This window comes from Micropterus salmoides, unplaced genomic scaffold (assembly GCF_014851395.1).
Source record: "Micropterus salmoides isolate LMB-PRFRI ecotype aquatic unplaced genomic scaffold, ASM1485139v1 Ms_hic_scaffold_4, whole genome shotgun sequence".
In the NCBI taxonomy this organism is placed as follows: domain Eukaryota; kingdom Metazoa; phylum Chordata; class Actinopteri; order Centrarchiformes; family Centrarchidae; genus Micropterus; species Micropterus salmoides.
The window spans coordinates 35,798,704-35,820,896 of record NW_024043372.1 but is presented as its reverse complement, the minus strand read 5'-3'; the positions used below and the strand labels follow the sequence as shown (position 1 = coordinate 35,820,896).

At 37.3% G+C, this 22,193-nt stretch overlaps 1 protein-coding gene across 1 annotated transcript; it reads left to right on the top strand.

Annotated features, from left to right (window-relative positions):
• The first annotated feature begins 336 nt into the window (after positions 1-336).
• LOC119886713 (calcium/calmodulin-dependent protein kinase type 1D-like) lies at positions 337-22,104 on the top strand. The gene is made up of 12 exons (XM_038697624.1): positions 337-447; positions 6,623-6,748; positions 8,330-8,404; positions 8,863-9,001; positions 9,435-9,558; positions 12,518-12,593; positions 12,863-12,975; positions 14,759-14,837; positions 14,946-15,033; positions 19,688-20,031; positions 21,066-21,161; positions 21,260-22,104. Exons 1-11 carry the CDS (start codon positions 362-364, stop codon positions 21,127-21,129), a joined length of 1,314 nt encoding a protein of 437 aa, XP_038553552.1. The 5' UTR covers positions 337-361; the 3' UTR covers positions 21,130-21,161; positions 21,260-22,104.
• Positions 22,105-22,193: the final 89 nt, after the last annotated feature.

Here is a 22,193-nt window from a genome sequence, read left to right as displayed (position 1 = left end):
CTTACAAAATGTATAAATATGGTTTATAAAAGATACGAAATTTATTCAGTTATAAGCCTTACAGCTAAATACTACACTTCACAGAATGAGAATAACTGAGGGCCAAATGTCATGTGGGGGGCAGAGGTGTGTTAAAGTGGGCGCACAGTACTCAGCACAGTACAATTAATGCTGTCAAAAAGAGACACATCATGTGATGCTGATCATATTAAAGTATTCCAGATTTCTAAAGAAACACTGGTGACTTTCCACTCATAACTTGATGCATGGTGTTGTCTCTCTTTTTTTTTTAACCCACAAGAAATGTAAATCATGTATGTTATCTGTGCTTCAGGAGTCTACGGTTAACGTCAGAGCCAAGATGGGGCGGAAGGAAATCATCTGCAGCTGGAAAAAAAGTACCAATAACATCAAGGATGTGTTTGCCTTCGAGGGGAAAATGGGATCGTAAGTACCTTTGTTGAAAATAGAAGGTAGACAAGAGAAAGAAATGGCAATTGCTATGTGTGTACTTCAAGAAGAGAGAGACTAGTTTCGTACACAAGTATCAACGTTCATTGACAGTTAACTGCACATGGCAAGTTATTTAGACAATCTAAGAACTTTGCAAATTGCAAAAAGTTACTCTTGAAGAGTATCAATTCACTAATAATGGGCATACAGAACAAATTAACAAAGAATGTCATTTGGAGAATCAGAGAAAAGTGGCTACCTCCATTTGCAAGCATGGCGGTGGGGCCAATGAGATGCACAGCAGATCCCCCCCCCCACCCCCGCCTAAGTCTGTGATATGCACCGGTACTCGTTTCGATGTCATGTCACGGTTTGGGTGGGATAGTCATCAGTCTAACCATTAAAGGCAATCACGACTCAAATACCATTTGGTGATGACTGCACAATGTCTTGTGGGAATGAATGGTTGTGTCAGGAAATCCTGCAGATGCAGGCTGCCGTAGCAGAAGCGGTGGGTGTGGTCAAAAGCAGGGTCAAAACAGTCCTGAACACAATGTGGACAGAACTGAAAACGGCAGCATCCTTTGGTCAGCGTTAACTGTTGACTCAGCGCTTCTTGAAAGTGGAGACAGAGAAATATTCGACTCTTATGTGTATAATGTGTAAATACTGTCAACCATCATCAGAGATGGGACATAAGTCTTTGTTGCAGCAGCTAACCTGATTTCAGCTACCATTTAGCCTAACTTCAGGGGGCTGTTAGTAGACTAGGTGGATGGAGAAGTCAAACTGCTGTCCATCTCCTTGTTACCAGGCTCAGATTGGCCTACAGGATGAGGATAATCCCTTTTATTACCTCCCCGAGTGCTTGTTTAATCAATGGAGCCTCTTACTTCGCCTCTTACACAGCTGACCCTGAAAGTCAGTCTGCTGCATTAATTCTGACCATTCTTTTTTGAATCTGTCCCGCAACTTTATGGAGGTGCAATGCTGAATCAATGGATTGTCCCTTTAACAAAAAAAGCCTTCAGATTCATTGATGTTGATGTCTTTGCAGCAAATTTAAATGAATTAAATACAGTAAAATAGTGATTTAAATCAGAAAATATGTAATCAAGAATATGAATCATCATGAACAATCATTTGGTGCAACCTAACTTTGAGGTTCCACACTCAGCCTTCTATATGATTAAGGATCCTAAAACTCGCAAAGGCACTATATGGTCCTTTGAATAGGTTTAGTTAGTGTTCAAGAAACAAAATGTATTTCTTTCCTGTCGTGCACAGAAAAAGTTTTTGCTTTATCTGCCTCATTTCCAGAAATTTAGCAAGACCGGGTTTGCTTCATCTCACTGACAATGACAATACAATGACCTGTTACAAGTGGTGAAGTTAACTGTAGGTATTGCTTCCTCAGAGCTGTCCTGCTGTCTCAAAGCAGCTTAAAGCGTTCCATCCTCGACTGGCTGTGAATGAGTGAGGCCTCTGTGTGTGTGTGTGTGTGTCTGAGGTTCCTAAGCAGTGACGTCAGAACAGCAGTATAGGAACATCCTAGCACCATTTCATTATAGGATTAAGAGTCTGACTGACTATACTGGTGTATGGGTGTACTGAATGTATGTTAATGGAGATGGTATAAGCACGTGCAGGTGTGTCTGTGCAAACATGAGACTGAAACGTGTCAACACATCTGTTTCTTTGCAAAGCCTTTTAGAGATGGACTAGATGCATTCACTTTTGTATGAAAGTTATGAACAAGATGATTTATTTTGCCATTTTAATATATTTATGGATTCTATTTCAAGTGAAAGGTTGTTTTTCTTTTAGAAATATGTTCTTGTTTTAAAGTAGAAAACACAGTGTAATCAGCATGTTCACAGGAAAGTCAAATTATGAAAGTTGCACTTAAATGTAGGATCAAATATGCTCCATTATGAAATTTTTGATCAGAAAGGGATAATTTCCTGCTATATAAAGTTGGAAAATAAAGGTTCAGATGTACCTTTTAATAAATGGCAAGTATCAGTATATGAGTCTAACCTTAATTCAGAACACAGTGCATGAAAAAATTAATAATAGAATAATATAATGGTTAATATCTGGAGTGGGTATTTGAGTCTCCCTTTTTGGGTCTGAGCTGCAATGTCACCTGTGCAGATGCTCGACTCATTGGCCACAAAGTAGGATTACACCCTGGCTGCCATCTGACTCTAAGCCTAAATAAAGAAGTGCCATGCTGATACGCAGCCTTTCTTGGTTACATGGGGTTGTCATGTCATCTGATGTCAAGGCAGCCTGGTCAGACATGTGTATTACAGGAAGAAAATATGATTGGATTTTGACCTAATAATACTAATAAATTGTTTATTTTGTATTATTGTTATTATATGTTGTTAAATAGGTGCACAATATGAGGGTGTAATATAAAAGGATTAAAAAGCCAGGACAGTGAATAAAATTGGCATTAAAAAAAAAACGGAACTGAAAAGGGAACAGCTGGCACTGAAGAGAGATATAGTTCATTAAACTGTTACTAAATAATATTAATACTTTATAGTATAATAATAATACTTTACTTAATGTTACTTTTCAGTTTTGCAACAATCTGCAACTTTATTAACGGACAAAATTATCTTTTAAATTGATAAACATCATATGTGTAATTCAGGGCACAATTCAAAGGGGATAAGAAAAATAAGTTGCCTCTCGCAGTTGACTACCGTACATGTTTTTTCCAAAATAAGGTCCCATTGGGTGGAAGAGGAAGCGAGGTACTTAGGTACTCTATAGCAGCTTATATGTTCATCCACAGTGACACTTCAACAAACCAGATCAATAATGTGTTATTACATTAAAGTGACGCCAGTGTACATTACGCTTAGTTAGTATGCTTATTGTTTGACTTTATAGGAATTTATTACTCCTGGCCTGTATTTGGGACTGGCCTTTATTTGTTTGTGCCAACCATACCCCTGGCCATTATTATTATTGACTGCTTATTTGAGATAATTTGGTATAGATATGGTTGCTAAGATACAAGTGTTTCTTTGTCGTTTTCGGACATTTCAAGCTCTGGTACCATAACTGCATCAACAGATGTACATCGAAATCCAAATGGCAACTGGCTTGACCGCTGTAATCCCAATGAGTTCACCTGTAACTCTCAAACCATAATTAAGTCTGTTTCTCGCTGCTGTTTTTTGTTCATTTAAGCTTAACATTAACTTGTTGTCACTATTAACTAACAGTAGCACTTGTTCCAGCAGACCTTAAAAGTTAACTTTTACCCAGTCTAGTTTTATGTGATAAAACAACAGCAGAGTGAAACAGACTGACTTGCTGTTTGAGAGTTACAGGTGAACTCGTGGAAGCCACTGCTGTCGGTTTGCGGTGATGCCAGAGGCTTTGGAGCGGATGAGATGGATGCTTAAGGAAGCGTGACGTTCTCTCATTATCCAACGAACGTTAAAATCAAGGGCAACTGGACTTGGTTGATACTGGAAGACGTTTCGTCCCTCATCCAAAGGACTTCTTCAGTTCTGACTGACCGGCAGGGAAACTCAGCTGTTTAACCTCAGTGGGGTCGTTTGCCAGGATCATCGATACCGCTGGTTCATTAGTGTTCCTGGTTGCTGTAACAACAGTCATTACGGTCGTTAGGACTACAGGTGGCCAAGACTGAACGACCATCATTGGTATCTTCACCTGAGGCCAATAGGTTACGTTTGTTGAGTTTCCTGGGAAGTGATGAAAGGACAGCATTGTAGGTGGGGGATAAGTGGTGGCGTAGACCCCCTCCCCTGTTCAATGACGGCTTCTCCACCCTGGTGTAGATGGCTTCCTTGACACCTCTTTCAAACCATCCATCTTCTCTGTCTAAAATGTGCACCTTTTTCAGTTCCGGTGTTGTTTCCAATGCAAAATTTTATTTTCGATGTTAAATTTTAACGTTACTCTCCTGGCTCCATAGGTATTAACATCAGACCTATACTTTTCTATATAAATGGCACACTCAAGCTCAATTATCAAAATCACTTAGTTAGGTAATTACATGTACATAGCACTAATTGTGATTACTGAGATTTTTTCATTTACTAAATATGAAAAGCATTGATAAATAATTGTAAATGACATGTGATTTCTGATGAATAGAAAATAATTGCTGAGGCTCCAGAATAATTATTCACATAGTTTAACCTCACAAAATCAGATAGATAAAAGAGATTACAGATGATATTAATCAAATGATGCCAAAAAATTATCAGATTAACAAGCAAGGTAATAAAACAACCCAAGCTTATTTAAACTGATGGTGATTGGAGTGAACATTTGCACCCATGGAAACTTTCAAAACTGAACCATCTTGTTCCTAACTCAGTCGGTGCTGCCACAAAAGTCTTGTTGGTGTTTTGTGTCTTCTATACATGTCATTTGAATAATTTTGAATAATCATGCTTCATCAGATGTTTCTCAATCATGAAAGTACCAGGGGCATATATTCACACTATATACTGGCACTGAAAAATCAAGTAGAGAATTTAATTATCATTTAATTATAGACTTTTTTGCACTCTGTAGGCATGGCCTGTAGGCTGTATCATCACTAGTCATATTTACAACAATGAGCAATTACTGTAGCACCACATATGGACAAATAATAACAACCACCACAGGAAATAATGTGTAGCACTAAATACTGGATAAATACAGTGTAATTAGTTAGCACCACATATGGAGACAAATTAGCTAAAGCAAAAACACCGCAGGAATGAACACTCAGCACTGAAGAAGGAGGCAAAATATAGTGAGGGAACACAAGCACTGTTCACAGTTCAGCAGTACTCAAAAATGTTCAAGTATTTCTGGGCAAACATAACTTGGAGAAGACAATGTAGGTGGCCTGTTAAAGATTAGCTTGCGTATATGGTGATTTTGTTTGTTAATGAAGCAGGAAGAAGTTCAAAAATACTGGAAAATTGTTTTTTATTTCTATATTTGATGTATACATTTAGGAGGAAGTATGAGTTAGACACATAATAACATAACATAATTCACTGCAATCAAACACTATTAGAATGTGTCACTTGGTTTAATTGAGCTAACATAAGTTAATTTTTTATAATATTTCCTTTTCACCAAACACTACAAGAAAAATATTTTGTGTAGATGTGTGGCTTTATTTTTATAAAGTTACCTTAATTTTGATTGAATTTGAATTTGAATTGAATTGAATTTCCACTCACTTGCAGGAGAGGTGGGAGCAGACACACACGAAGGCACATCTGCACCCTGAGAGTCATTGTGTCAGGCAGAGTGGCCGTTCAACTTACATTTTTTCTTATTGCAAGCTTTGATCAATTTCCTGGTTAGACATGTACACTTTACCTGCTTTAATTTATCTGTTTACATAATCTACTCACAAAGTCTAAATTAATTTCAATTCAGTAAAATTACACACACAGTATCTCATAAAGGTGAGTACACCCTCACATTTTTGTAAATGTTTGATTATATCTTTTCATGTGACAACACTGAAGAAATGACACTTGCTACAAAGTAATGAGTGTACAGCTTGTGTAACCTTCTAAATTTGCTGTCCCCTCAAAATAACACATCACACAGCCATTAATGTCTAAAAAGTTAGTACACCCCTAAGTATATATATATAAACTTTTGACTTTGAAACGGCTTTGACAACATTGTTTAAATTAAATATTCATGCAAATATAGCACACTGAACTGAACTGAACTGAACTAGCACCAATTTACAACAACAGTTATCTCATTGTGCTCTTCATATAGAGCAGGGCTAGATCGTACTCTTTGTGATATCATTTACAGAGACAATAATTCCCAAGAAGTCAGGTAGGTACTTTGCACGAATCCTGATCTGTGAAAGCAGGTCATATTATAACCCTGCCTTAGGTTCACCTTCAATTGGCTCTCAACATTCCTCTGCTCATCCTTGTGTGTCCTGCAATAGTGTGACTTGGGAAAGGAATATTAAACCAGAACAAAACTAGTGCTTTGAACCTTTATGATAATGAAGAAACAACTAACAAGGTTGTGTAATTTATAGTTTGTTATTTCCATAGACTAGATAGATAGAGTTCTCTCCATTAACACCCACTTCAATATTTGTGTCTCTGTCTTTACTGTTTTTGTGCAGGGGGTCTTTTTCAGAGGTTTTTATGGTGAGAGAGAAGAAAACAGGAAAACTGTATGCCCTGAAATGTCTGAAGAAAAAACACCTAGCTCATAGCAACCTGGAAAATGAAATCAATGTACTGAGAAGGTAAAACACACACATGCACAATCTATCTATCTATCTATCTATCTATCTATCTGTCTATTTATCTGTCTATCTGTCTATCTATCTATCTATCTGTTTATCTGTCTGTCTATCTGTCTATCTATCTATCTATCTGTCTATCTATCTATCTATCTATCTATCTGTTTATCTGTCTGTCTATCTGTCTATCTATCTATCTATCTGTCTATCTATCTATCTATCTATCTATCTATCTATCTGTCTATCTGTCTATCTGTCTATCTATCTGTCTATCTGTCTATCTGTCTATCTATCTATCTATCTGTTTATCTGTCTGTCTATCTGTCTATCTATCTATCTATCTATCTATCTATCTATCTGTCTGTCTATCTATCTATCTATCTATCTGTTTATCTGTCTGTCTATCTGTCTATCTATCTATCTGTCTATCTATCTATCTATCTATCTATCTGTCTATCTATCTGTCTATCTATCTATCTGTCTATCTATCTGTCTGTCTATCTATCTATCTATCTATCTGTTTATCTGTCTGTCTATCTGTCTATCTATCTATCTGTCTATCTATCTATCTATCTATCTATCTATCTGTCTATCTATCTGTCTATCTATCTATCTGTCTATCTGTCTATCTGTCTTTCTATCTATCTATCTATCTGTCTATCTATCTATCTATCTATCTATCTATCTATCTGTCTATCTATCTATCTTTCTGTCTATCTATCTATCTATCTATCTATCTGTCTGTCTATCTATCTATCTATCTATCTATCTATCTGTCTATCTATCTATCTATCTATCTATCTGTCTATCTATCTATCTATCTGTCTATCTATCTATCTATCTATCTATCTGTCTATTTATCTGTCTATCTGTCTATCTATCTGTCTATCTGTCTATCTATCTATCTGTCTATCTGTCTATCTGTCTATCTATCTGTCTATCTGTCTATCTATCTATCTATCTATCTGTCTATCTATCTATCTATCTATCTATCTGTCTATCTATCTATCTATCTGTCTATCTATCTGTCTATCTATCTATCTATCTGTCTATCTATCTATCTATCTGTCTATCTATCTGTCTATCTATCTGTCTATCTATCTATCTATCTATCTATCTGTCTGTCTATCTATCTATCTATCTATCTATCTATCTATCTGTCTATCTATCTATCTGTCTGTCTGTCTATCTATCTATCTATCTATCTGTCTATCTATCTATCTGTCTATCTATCTATCTATCTATCTGTCTATCTATCTGTCTATCTATCTATCTATCTATCTATCTGTCTATCTATCTATCTGTCTATCTATCTATCTATCTATCTATCTGTCTATCTATCTATCTGTCTATCTATCTATCTGTCTATCTATCTGTAACACATTTACATGATCAACATTTTTTCAGTTTCATTGCACAGTTATTTAAGATAACTTCATCCAGAAGTAACTAGTTACCTTAAACCTGTTCGAAGAACCAAATTAGCTGGATGAGAATAATAGCTGAAGTAGTTAAGTAGGTAAACATGTAGCATTTGCCACTGAGGGCAGCAGTAATGCCTCAACATCTTTCTTACGATTTCAGGATAAAGCACGAGAACGTGGTGGGACTGGAGGATTTCTATGAGAGTCGAACACACTATTACCTTGTCATGCAACTGTAAGTGGACTCCTTTTTATCACATTTTTCACAAACGATTACCTTGGTAGAAACAAATATTGACAATAACAACAATAGGTGGTAAGTATGCCTTTCACACAACTGAATCATACAGCTGTGTGTTGTGTGTCTGCTTATTCGATAATTCCATTATATCCCCTAACATGCAATTTTCCCTTTTCATTTTCCATATAGCTTCAAGGCTGGAAAAATGACCTTATTCCACTCTGTCTGACAGTGCAATAATTCTTGAGATTGTTGTTGTGTGGATCATTTTACACACATCTTCCCAAGATTCAACTTAACATGTTTGGCAACTGTGGGATCTTTGCTAAAGTTAAAAAAAGTTTTGACGATCAGAACTTTTTGTTGTACTGGCATGTCAACAGGGTTGAAGGGAGCAACAAGATCCCTAGAAAGATAGAAACATTCATGATTTCCTTTGTGGATGTGTACAGGGTGTCAGGTGGGGAGCTGTTTGATCGCATCTTAGACAAGGGGGTTTACACTGAGAGGGATGCCAGCACAGTCATCAAACAGGTGCTGCAGGCCGTCAGCTATCTGCATGAAAACAGCATTGTACACAGGGACCTTAAGGTAAACACACACACACAATAATTTCACCCAGAAGGAAAATGAAAAGCTAGTAATTACAATGACCAAAACACATTTCTACACATATTTAACCAATAAAACAAGTTTTAAACAGATATGTTTGGCAAATATTTTTAAGTATTTGAAATATTGTATGCTTTCATTACATTTTAGGTTTAAATCATCTTGAGATGACATATATAATGAGACTCTTTGCCAAAATAATCTTATTATAACACGTTAGATCGACACATACCTACTTAAACCAGGGTACATGTTAAATCAAGATGAGTTGTCATGGAAAATAAAATTAATTATGGATATTGTCTACACACCCACACCCACGCACAAACACATACACACACTTTGCTAACTTTATTTCTTTCCTTCTTTTTTACTTTTTACCTTTCTATCTCTCTCTATATGTCCTGAACAGCCTGAGAACCTGCTATACTATAACACAGATGAGAATGCTAAGATCATGGTCAGTGACTTTGGTCTGTCTAAGACGTTGGAGCATGGTGTGATGTCCACAGCCTGTGGAACACCAGGATATGTTGGTGAGTTATTGGGCATATTCATACATTTTGCAATGTTCCCTTGCTATCTATACCTGATATAAAATTTGTGGTGATGACACAAAGAAAATGAATTGTGAAAGAAATCAAGTAATGTTATACAGTGTGCATGCTAATGCAAAAGAGTAGTCAATCAGTTATCATAAAAGGACCCTGTTCCTCCTGGGTGGATAACCGAGTTATCCAGATCTGAATGTTGACTATTTGACACGAGTCTGGATGTTTTGGTTCTTCGAAGTTGGTTTGAAGTTCATCAGGATCGGTCATCAGAGTCCTTAAAGCAAAACCGGCAAAAGAGCAGGCTTATCGACAGTTAGCTGGATGCCATACATGAAATCATTTTGAAATACAAATGGCTCGCTTTCTGACATGATTTATTATTTTAGAAGAGAACGTGCAGGTCTTTGTAAAATCCCTGTTGGTATAATTAGTTTCTTGCATGTCCACTGGCACCCCTCATCAATTATGTCACAGTCTGACCATATTTACCGTTGATATCTGATCTTTAACAGTGATGAAGGTGTGGAAACAGTGGAGACATTGTAGAGCACAATGCAGAGCAAAATTACTGCCGTAACAATGTATAAACTTAAATAAAATGAGCTTAACTTTTTCTCAGTCGCTTTGGTGCATTTCTCGAATCATCCTTAACATTTGCAAAACAGTATTTGCATTTCTCAAAACAGGTAGTACAAACAGCACAACACAGTGGATTACCTGCAAAAGCCCATAACTTGCTCAAAATCCTTAGTCTATCTCTCAAGAGAAAATCTTTATGTCATTGAACTTGCCAGTGCCATCAGAACAACAAGTCCTTGTGTCTTGTTTATGAACAAGCAAGTCAAAATGTTTAGCCATCTGGTCAATATAACAGTGTGCTCTGTAAGTATTTTCTGATGTACACTTTGGCTAAGATTTTGATGACAATGATTGAAAATGCACAAGGCTGCACTTTTTTTGTCTGGCATATATCACTTTCACCAGTACAAAGTTATACATTGCAGGAGAGAGGACAGGAATCACAGCTTTTACTGTTGGTACCGTAATTTGTAGACAGAGCATGTCATTGTAAAACAGAAAAGAAAGAGACAGGACTGTTGCCTGTTGTATCACAGATTCTCTTCCATATCACAACAGATATCTTCATCAATTCAGGACACATTTACAAAAAAATTCTAATAAAAAACATTTTTACATTTTCTTGTGATTTTGAGATAACCATAATGGTAATTACAGTGAGGTTTGTTGTGTTGTTGGTTAGCTCACTTGGTAGAGCATAGGACTTTTAGGTTTAAGGTTGTGTGCTCAATTCTCACTGAAGACTAAATTGTTTTATTTATGTTTTATATTTTCATAATCCTCTTCAACAAAGTTCTTATGAAAAGACTGTTTCACATGCTCACATTACTGTAAAGCACGTGCTGGACTGTGCGTTCTTGGTCCACATCCATCAACCTATGGACTTTTCATTTCCCCATCATTCCCAGGCAGAGGAAATTCCTTCTCATTCAGGGGAATCCATGTAATGTTACACATTTCCTGACGGCTTTCGGAACCTTTGAAATAGCCGTAATGAAATGTGTAATTGGATTCCCCTCAATCTCTTCATAACAATTTTGCTGAAGAGGATAATACACACATAAGAAGAGAAAGACAGTCAACATGAACAGGAATCAAACTAATCAAACTGAGCCCTGTGCTCTACCAACTGAACTAACCAGTGACACTGGTAATTGCTTTGAAATTATCCTAAAGAAACGCTATGGTTTGTTATCTCGTGATCACGAGAAAATTAATTATCCCGTTGTCAGGTGAAAACAACATTCGTAATATTCATAATATTACTTCTCACTGTGTATTGTTACTGTTTACTGGTATTGAGTATTGGTCTGAGTGTTGCTATTTTGATGTTGTTGTTTTATATTCTTACTTTGTTTATGGTCCTTAAGAAACAACATTTCGTTTAGCTACAGTATATACTTGTAGGCAAAGGATAGTATAGAAAGTATTTTAACTTTGATTTTTGATAACGTGTTCAACCATTTTGCATGTAGTGACTAATGCAATGAACTTATGCCTAGATGTTTTGGGGGTAAGATTATTCAACAGAGACTGGTATAATTCATTGTGATCAGCAGGACATAAGCAATTGATAATGTAGGAAACAGCAGACAATTGGACATAACCATGTCCAAAGTCCAAAATGTAATATAGATCATTAATCTATTGCCCGAGCGCATGTTGGGAAGGTACCGAACACACCTATCTCATTTACCTGCAAGCCCATGATCAGGATCATAGAAATGATGAATTTGGTTTTAACACTCTACTTTTTTGCCATTATTTGAAAATAATAGACCCCAGTTGTTCAAATCAAATCAATCCTCAAACTGTTTTCAAAAAAAGACATTAACTTGATGAGAATAAAAGGATTATTTTAGCTTGATAACAGCATTAATCAAGCCCTATTCGAAGTACACGGCCAAGGCGTCCAGAGCCCATGTCTGTATAATCAGAGGGAATAGATCATACTAAATGTTCAAATGTATGAAATACTAAAATGTATTAGCAGCTAAAAAGTACACATTGTCATAATGACACATTGATGGTTTTGTCAGTCATATTTAAACGCTATTGGAACTGCAGTACTATAGGCGTTGTTTAGGTTGAAATGATTAGTAATATCATTTAGGATATTGAACATTTCCATGTGAAGAGATTAAATATTTAAGACTAAATCATCTAGTAGTTTACAGAAAATGTCAAACTTTATGGGATAATAGTGGCTTTGCAGCAGGCGGTCATAAATAGAGGTGATTATAGTGACATTTTAAATCCCAACAATGTAGAAAAGGATAGCCATGGTAAAAGTAATCCATTTCGAACAGCACTTCTTCTCGCTCTGATACCTGCATGATACCCACTGTGTGTCATTCTACAGCCCCTGAGGTTTTGGCTCAGAAACCCTACAGCAAAGCAGTGGACTGCTGGTCCATTGGAGTTATCACTTACATCCTGTGAGTACATTTCTGTTCTCTAATTTAATTTTGGCTTGTGGAATGTAACTATATACTACAGTGCCCATGAGCCTCAGCCAGTGTTAATGGACTGAGGCTCTAGATCTGTTATAGCATATTTAGTTAACACTCAGTTGCTGTAACCATGAACAAAACACTGCCCCATAGATGGTGTCATCTAAAATTGATCCAGAATTTAGATGTAAGGGATTTACAAAAGGTGGATGTCGAGGGATTAACTGAGTTAGCCTGTTGTTTCTGTGTTGCAGGCTCTGTGGCTACCCTCCCTTCTTTGAAGAGAACGATACTCGTCTGTTTTCAAAGATCATGAGAGCTGATTATGCCTTTCATTCACCCTTCTGGGATAACATCTCTGAGTCAGGTATGGAAACAGCACAAAACATTCCACATCTCAATCTTCAAAAATGCTTAGACATCTAAGACCCCTGCACTTCGTGTTCAATGGGTCAGCATTTTTTATTCCTTTTCAATCATTGACTTAAAGCAAACTTAAAACAAAATAATGTCTTCGGATTTGAATTAAAACTTGACTTGACTTGAAGTGTCTTGACTTACATAAGACTTGACAGCCATTATACTCGGCTTGAAGTGAGACATGAGGGCTTGAGAGAGGAGCTTTAAAAGTTTGCACATGTTACTGCCTTAAAGACTCCTTTTTCAAAATTCTGAGCACCTGCAGTTGTCTATGTAACACCTATGAGGTTAAAGTAGTTAGTAGCAGTGAAAATGCATTTCACTGTTACGATTATTAAAAGGAAGTGATGTAAGCAAGAAGTGTCATGTTATCGTACACGACAAGATCTTATATTGAAATATTCTTCTAACGTGTTAAGACTTGTTTTGTAATGGGCCTCAAAAGAGTTAAATCTAGCGCTGGTTGTTTCGTAAAATGTGACAAAGATAGTGCCATTACTCTGTGTTAGCTAAAGTACAGATCAGGATTTGTTTATATATCCCTAGCGCTTAACCTAATATAGACCAGCATACCTCCTGAGGACAGCTATGGTGGTTAGTATCGGTTTCGGATTAGGTAATATATGATTACTGTGGATGCTAAATGGGCAAGGACAGTTCTCTCCTGCCTGAGGGATTAAATTAGTTGGCATTAGGAGACATGCCAAACAGTCTCCCAACCTAAAGATATGACATAGAATTGAATTCTGTGAAGGACAGGCAGAACAAAAAATGCTAATGCTTAGATAGTGAAAAACGTGCTGATTTTGAAAAGTGCTGAAGAGATGTTAAAAGGCTGATGAAAATAAATCTTTTGAAAAAAACCTTACCAAAACATAAAAAGTAAAAGTAAATGCCATGCTAGCTGTGAAGAGGCAATTAAATGGAGTTGTGTTTCAAAGAGGGGACAATAAAAAGGTTATGTTTGTCTTGCCTTAGCATGATGGTCAGTGATTTATTGTATGAATTGAATTGTTCTTTTGTATTTTACTTGAAGCTTTGGCAATACTGTTACATTGACATTCATGCTAATAAACCGAATTTGAATTTGAATTTGACGGAGCATTGTGGTAGATGAATTGGTTTTGTAAGAACTTTAAACAGAAGAACGTATTACTGAATACAGAAGGTTATGTCATTTGCATGAAGGTCAAGGATAAGACACTTGTTTAACATTATGCTACTTTATACCAGCTGTTATCCAATGATCAACATCCCTTAAACACACAAGCATGAGATTTTCTGTTATTCTGCACAGCACTTTAGACTTTACATCAATGGTTCTCAAACTCTTTCACGTCTAGGACCCCAAAACTGGCAAAATTAGACCAAGGACCCCAATTTGATAAGCTTTTGTCCCAGGATTGCTGATCTAATAGGATTTTGCCTTTTTATTTTTACAGAAAGTGTATGAATCCCATGACCAAAATAGTCATACATTCTGTCAATGTGTTAGTTATGAATGAAATTATGGTGAAAAAATAATCATTCCCCTTTTTGCCACGTCGACGGGGCTGTATCTGTCTTCTGCTCTTATTTAAGCTCCTTTTAACTCAGTTGATAGATGAGTTATTGATTTATTAGCCTTTTATTTTGTTTGCTTAGGTGCAATTAAGTTTAAAGTTTGGTTAAAAAGTGTGTTATTGTAAGCTTGCAGTAGGTCAACAGCTGTCTCTGACATGTTTCAACAGCCAAAGACTTCATCAGGAATATGATGGAGAAAAATCCCTCAAAACGCTTCCTCACCGAACAGGCACTCCAACACCCCTGGTTAGTCGTTTTTCTTTGTCACAAACACACATACCCACATCCACAAACACACATAGCCACCGTGTTTTTTGTTTTCCAAATTAACTAAAGTCATCAACTTGATTGCAGGATAGCAGAAAACACAGCGAAAGACCTCGACATTTATGAGTCTGTCTGTGAACAGATGGAGAAAAACTTTGCCAAATCCAAATGGAAGGTAAGAGACACTTTTGGCTCATGAACTACTTTATATTACAGCTTCATTTGCTTTTGTTGGTTATAGGCAACCAACATAAGCTGAGCCACCCAGGAAAAATACAAAAAAAACTGTGTAAGTAGGTATTTTAGCAAAAATGAGGAACATAGTCAGCATGCTGACAAACAGTGGTGAAGCGGATTATGCTGCCAGAGTGGTTTATGTTATGACAGCTTTTATAACCATGATAATTTCACAGTGACCACAGCTGCTGTACTCGATAAAGAAAATAAAACTCCATTGTAAAATGCTCTCAACACTGTTATTGCATTTCACACTTACACATAATTATATCATTCCAAAGTTTCTTGAGGTTAAGTAAATTATTCATTATACAGCCAGAGAAAGAGGGGTAATTACAATCATGGGTTGTAACAACAACAACAACAACACCACGGTGTCCTTACCAATCGTTGACAAATGTGTCACGTGTCTGTGTCGTGTGATTTTTTTCCGGATTAATCAGGATTCAGGATTTTCTAACCTTCAAATGAGACTCACATGAATCATGCAGATCTGTGAAAAATATATTGTTATTTGGGAGGCACTGCTAAGTGTTTTTGGGGGAGTGGGAGGGACAAAACTGCTCACTTTTAATTATCTCAAGGATACTTTAATGGAAGCATGTCTTCTCAAGTGCGAAGTTGAATACATGGTTAAAAGAGATAGAAAATGATCAAGATGAACTATTAACATAAGAAAAAAATTGACTAGATAAGATGTAAGTTGTCCTTTTAATATAATAATAATCCTTATTTGTAGAGCACTTTTCAAAAACAAGTTACAAAGTGCTTTAACAAGTGTAAAGAATAATACAAAAAAAGATAAGAGCATGAAAATTTAATATAAAATTAGTAAAATACAATAAAATAAAAGGGATCAAATAAAGTCAAATAAGATCGGGAAAAGCTCTCCTATAAAAGTATGTTTTAAGAAGGGACTTAAAAGAGTTCACTGACTCAGCCGACCTGATTTCCTCGGGCAGGCTGTTCCAGAGCCTCGGGGCCCTGACAGCAAACGCTCTGTCCCCTTTAGTTTTCAGTCGAGACTCTGGAACAGACAACAGACCTCTGCCCGAGGATCTCAAGGTACGTGCTGGTGCGTATGGGACTAAAAGGTCAGAAATATAACAAGGCGAGAGGCCATGAAGAGTAATGTGGTCATATTTCTTTGTTCTGGTTAAAAGCCTGGCAGCTGAGTTCTGGACAGTCTGGAGTCGATCAATAGATTTTTGGGTTAAACAGGTGAAAAGGCTGTTGCAATAATCCAGGCGTGATGAGATGAAGGCGTGTAAAATGGTCTCGGTGTCCTTAAAAGTTAACATAGATCGAATTTTAGCTATATTTCTAAGTTGATAAAAACATGATTGAACAAGCTTTGTGGTGTGCTGCTCGAAATTTAAATTACTATCAAACCAAACACCAAGGTTCTTTGCCACAGGCTTAATGTGATTTACTAGGGAACCAGCAGATGGCAGTATTTGATTTGCCATCTGCTGAGACCCGATGACCAGGATTTCTTTTTTGTCTGAGTTCAGCTGGAGGAAATTATTTGACATCCATTTTTTAACTTCACAAAGGCAGTTGTTAAGTGAACTCAGCATTCCAGGGTCTGTGGATCTGACGGGCAAGTATATTTGTGTGTCATCAGCATAAATATGAAAAGAAATGCCATGTTTATGGATAATATGTCCAAGGGGAAGCAGATACAAGGAAAACAAAATGGGTCCTAAGACCGACCCCTGAGGCACACCATATTTAACTGGACAGAATGAAGAGACATAGTTGTTTACAGACACGCAAAACTTCCTATTTGACAGGTAGGATGAAAACCATTCTAGGGCAGTACCAGAGATCCCCACCCAGTGCCTCAGTCTGTCTAACATGATGTTGTGATCAATGGTGTCAAACGCAGCGCTAAGGTCCAGGAGTACAAGGACTGAGCACATACCTTCATCAGCAGACATTAAAAGGTCATTGGTGACTTTAAGCAGGGCAGTCTCAGTGCTGTGGTACTTCCTAAAACCAGACTGAAACTTTTCAAATAATTTGTTATTTTCCAGCACAGTGAGCAGCTGTTTGGACACAATTCTTTCTAGAATCTTTGCAGTAAAAGGCAGTTTTGAAATTGGTCTAAAATTATGTGGGAGGGAGGGATCTAAACCAGGTTTCTTTAAAAGTGGGTTCACGCAAGCCGTTTTAAAATAATCAGGGACACAACCAGTAGATAGGGAGCTGTTGAAAACAGAGATCAAATGGGGCCCAACAGAGTCTATTACCTTTAGTAAAAATTTTGTAGGTATTATATCAAGTGGGCCGGAGGACACTCTCATTTGTGATATTGTTTTTAAAAGCTCAGACAAGTCGATGGGATAAAACTGGTTAAAACTCTGTTGTTGCTGGTGAGGGACCTCTGAGTAAGAGGCCACGGGGGTAATAGAGGCTCTGATTGACACCACCTTATATGTAAAATAAGATAAAAACAATTCACAGTCATCATTACTTCCAGCTGAGGCACAAGGAGGGGTTGGGTTTACCAGCTGATCCACAGTCTTAAACAGAAACCTGGGATTGTGTTTATGTGTAGTAATGAGTTCAGAAAAATAGTGTGTTCTCGCATCCTTAACCATGTTATTGTATTTAATTAATAAATCCTTCAGACTGAGGTAATGGACTTGGAGATTGGATTTTTTCCATCTGCGCTCTGCTTTCCTGCATTCCCTTTTTAGGCTGCGAATGCTGTCATTTATCCAGGGTTGTTTACTAGCTTTAGACGTAGGCCTAACCTTTAGAGGAGCAGTAATATTTAGTGACGACAAGCAGATATGATTGAAGTGATCAACCAGATTGTTGGTGTTGGAATCAGACAGGTGTTGGCTTTGGCTCTGAAAGAATGCGCAAAACTTTGAAACACTTTGTTCATTAAAGATGCGACAACACACGGAGCTTGGTGAGGCGGCATGAGTAACAGGCAAATCGCAGCTAAAAACAATACATCTGTGGTCAGATATGGTCATGTCCACTAATTCCACAGAGGAAATGCTGTCACCCAGGGTAAAAACCAAGTCCAGTGTATGACCACGGTTATGTGTTTGCCCTTTGACATGTTGTTTGAAGTTAAAAGAAGTGGCCATATTTAAAAAGTCAGTTGCTTTAACATTGTTTGGGTCATCAACATGAATATTAAAATCGCCACAAAGAACAATTCTGTCATAATTTAAAACCAGAGTAGATAAAAATTCAGGAAGTTCTGATAATAATCCTCCAAGCGGTTTTGGGGGGCGATAAATTATAACAAATATGATAGGTTGCCGCCCTCCAACTTTAAGAGTGAGAACTTCAAAGGAGCTAAATTCATCACAGCGTACTTGATGACATTTAAAATTTTTCCTATACACGCTCACTAGCCCACCACCACGACCACTGACCCTCGGTTGACTAAAGCAATCATATTGAGGCGGACACAGTTCAGCTAGCTGCCTATAGTCATTCATTTGCAACCAGGATTCAGTTAAAAACATAAAATCTAGATTTGCAGACAAGATAAAATCATTTAAGATAAAAGTCTTACTTGAAAGTGATCTCACATTGAAGACAGCCATTTTAAATGAGTTTGTTCTGGGTGCTGGAGTTGGTGCAGTTGTCCTAATCCTTAAGAGATTACTATGATTTCTGTGTGGGATGTGCACATTTCGGTTTACTGGTCTATGCATGATGATGACAGGAATAGAAGTCTGTGGAACAGCGCTGGGAGCAGACGGCTTTACATGCCAGCAGGTGGAGACAGTTGTTTGTGGCAGTGAGGCAGAGATCTGTTCAGTGACTGGTGGTGTGTCCAGGTGTGCTGCATGAATGATTAGTCATTATTGTTGCTGTGAGTTTTTCCAGTGTCGAATGTTCAGTGAGAAGTTTGAACCAGTGTTGAATTGATATTTTGTTCTATCTTTCCAGTTTAAAAGGATGACCTTTTTAGCAAGTGTTAAGGATACAAAAAGGAAAGGTTTGTGTCTGAGTGAAATATGAATTGAAGACAAATCACCTAACAAAGCAACTAAGGGGCTGTCAGGGACGCTGAGGCCAAGCACGAGGGATAGAGTGGTCAGGACGTCCGACCAAAAGGAATGAATGAATGGACATGACCAGAGTTAATTCTGTGTTAATCCTGTTCAATGTTCTGAGATTGCTTACCTAAGATCTTAATGACTTTCGTCTTTGAGAAAATGGATTAGTGTTAGAATGCTGAGTTGACCGCCTAGCTAGCATAACAAAAAATCAATTAGAAAATAAGCAGTGAGCTTCAACTAGGTAACCAGAAAACCCATATTTCGTTACTAGAACCAATTTCAAACTATAAAATTACAATATCAATTCTCATTAACATTTCAAGTTGACATGCACTAACACTGTCACTATAGCAACCACACCAGCTAGACTCAAGTTATAGCTAAACTGGTGTGAGTTAACAGATTAATAGATTTAGAACTAACATTATAAAAATAAACATTTAAACAGGGAAACATCTCCATGCCGCTGCACCATGCTCTGCGCTCTGTGCATTTTCATGATTTTTGTCCTTTGCCAATCACGTGCCTGCTTTGTGTGCCCATTTCCAACAGCAAGCCTTCAACGCAGCCTCAGTAGTTCACCACATGACGAAACTGCAGTTGTCCCAGAGTGAGCCGTCCCACTCCTCCCTCTCCATGCCCCACATCATAGTACATTCCTCCTCCCAGAATGATCTGGAGATGCTGGGACCCTGCCACAATGAGGCTGATGACCTCGACCCAAACGGAAATCCCGTTCATGCTGCTAATCATCTACCCTGCAGTAATCCTGAGTCGGACAAAAGTCTCTGTCCACCACTGAGAGCCAGTCACAGTGGGCCTGGCAAAGCCCTCACTGTTGGAGAAATCAATAACTTTCATTCAGAAATCGACGCTCCGTTCAGGCCATCCAAGAGGTGAGAGCCACTGCCCTGTTTGAGATGCTAGAAAATTGGTCATGTCACATTTACCAGAAAAATAAGAAAAATGTTCAAGTGCAATATTGAAAATTAAAATCATGAGATTAATATTTTCTGCCAAAAATATGCCAACACTGTGTTTTGGTTATATGGATAATTTGTCAAGCAAGATTGAATAGCTATTGGTTCTGAAACCTTTTCAAGAAATATTCTAAGAGTATTTTTCATTAAGTGCAGTGGATAATATACCTACAGTGTGAGTTGTAATATAGTAAATATAGTAAAATTTCTGGTGATTAATTTTCCAGTCTGAGCTAAATTGTTCTCTCCTGTGTTAATGCCTTAAAAACAGGTGAAAAAAAATTTGTTAAATAAATTAGTTTTTTTTTCATCCGTGGAAATGGGGGGAAATGTTTTGGCAGGCTAAAATATGTTTTTTGTCAGAATCTTTGTGTTTGTTGTAGTAGTACTCATTTTGGAAATTCTGAAGTGCAGCACTAGCCCATTTTCTGAATAGGGCTCAAAGCACTCATGTTTAATTCCTTGTGAGTTTTAATTTCTCCATGGCAGATTAGCGCTGATTAAAATACAATTCTAGCCAAAAGAAAGACTTGACAGTAACTTTACATAACTTGTCAACACACAATATATGTACGTTGTCTTTCGAGTACATGGACAAATTAAAACTCACCTGAGGCCTGTACTACGATGCAGGATTTTAGGTTAGCGAGGTAAATTCAGGTTTAACCCTGGGTTTTCACTCCTACGACGGTGGTTCACTTCTTACCGGGGTACTTCAGTAACTTATGCTAAACGACTAACCTGCGCTGGAGCAGGTTGTTCGAGATAAGAGATCAACTCTATAAAAGCACCGCCTACTGACCAATCAGTTCTCTTGGAAAATTATGTCACCATTTGCAGAAGATCCAGTTTTTTCCATGTGGATAAGAAATACCACACCCAGGGAGAGTCATCATTTGTCTTCATCATTGAATTATTCTAATGAATCTTGTTTGTGTGATGTGTTGCAGCATGGAAGCTGTGGCTCAGAGGAAGGACCAGCCGCTTCAGTCCGGAGTGTGTTCTGTCATGTGATTGGCTGCTAGCCTGAGATAAATCTCACGCAGGTAGAGTCATCTCTCTCAATCAGAATTTTGATGTCAACTAAACAAATGACTGACTCAAACCAGCCTGTAATTAATAACACATTTTTGTCTTCTTTTAGTTTGTCTTTTGAGTTGACGGCAGTTGAGTTGAGCGTCATCCGTCTCAGAATGAAGGCGTTGATACTTCTGTTGCTCAGCTTTTTCATGTCACTGTTGCGGAGAACATGCTCCATCGACCGGGACTGCATCTATACTGTAAAAGACACTCTATCACGGAATAACTTTACGCAGTGAACACCACATTAAAGCAGACACAAGCAGGAATTCAAAGTCAGTTTCACTCTACAACCTGTGACAAATAAATCAACCTTGTACCTTGTATTCATCATTTATAAAATTATACATGCTGTTGACATTTATTTTCTCAAAACTGTTATTATCATTGTATATTACTCTACATATTACTCAATACCATTAAAATGAATTGGTTTTGAATAGATTTAGCTGACCTATGCAGTGTAAAAGCTCATTTCTGATTTGTTTTGAAGTTTTTACAAAGCTGAAAAGCTTTTTCAGACTTCAGAGTCTTGTCACTTGTATGCTCTGAATATCTTTATTAAGATACTTAACTTATCTTCAGTGTTCACACTATAACATTTTTGATGTATGCTGGATTACATGGATGGATTACAAGTCCAACTTCCACTGTACCCAAAGAGATGAATGGAAAATGTTCTTTATATTTATGAGATTAAACTTTATTTTCAGGTAGAGTCTTTGAAACACAGTCATTAAGTGCAAATACTGCTGTCTTGTTAAACAAGTGAATTTATCAAGTGCCACAAGGTGATGTAAATATGCTGTCAACACTAATGATGTCATGGATGATTCTGAATTCACAAATGTAGAGACATAAGTGTTTTTTGTATTCTCAATAAACATGCTTTTTCCTGTGTCGAATGAATAGCTGCAGTACCATGTTGGCCTCTCTCATGAAGCTTTAAGACTTAAATTGAAGTATCAACAGGCTTTCATTTAAATACTGTGGATTCA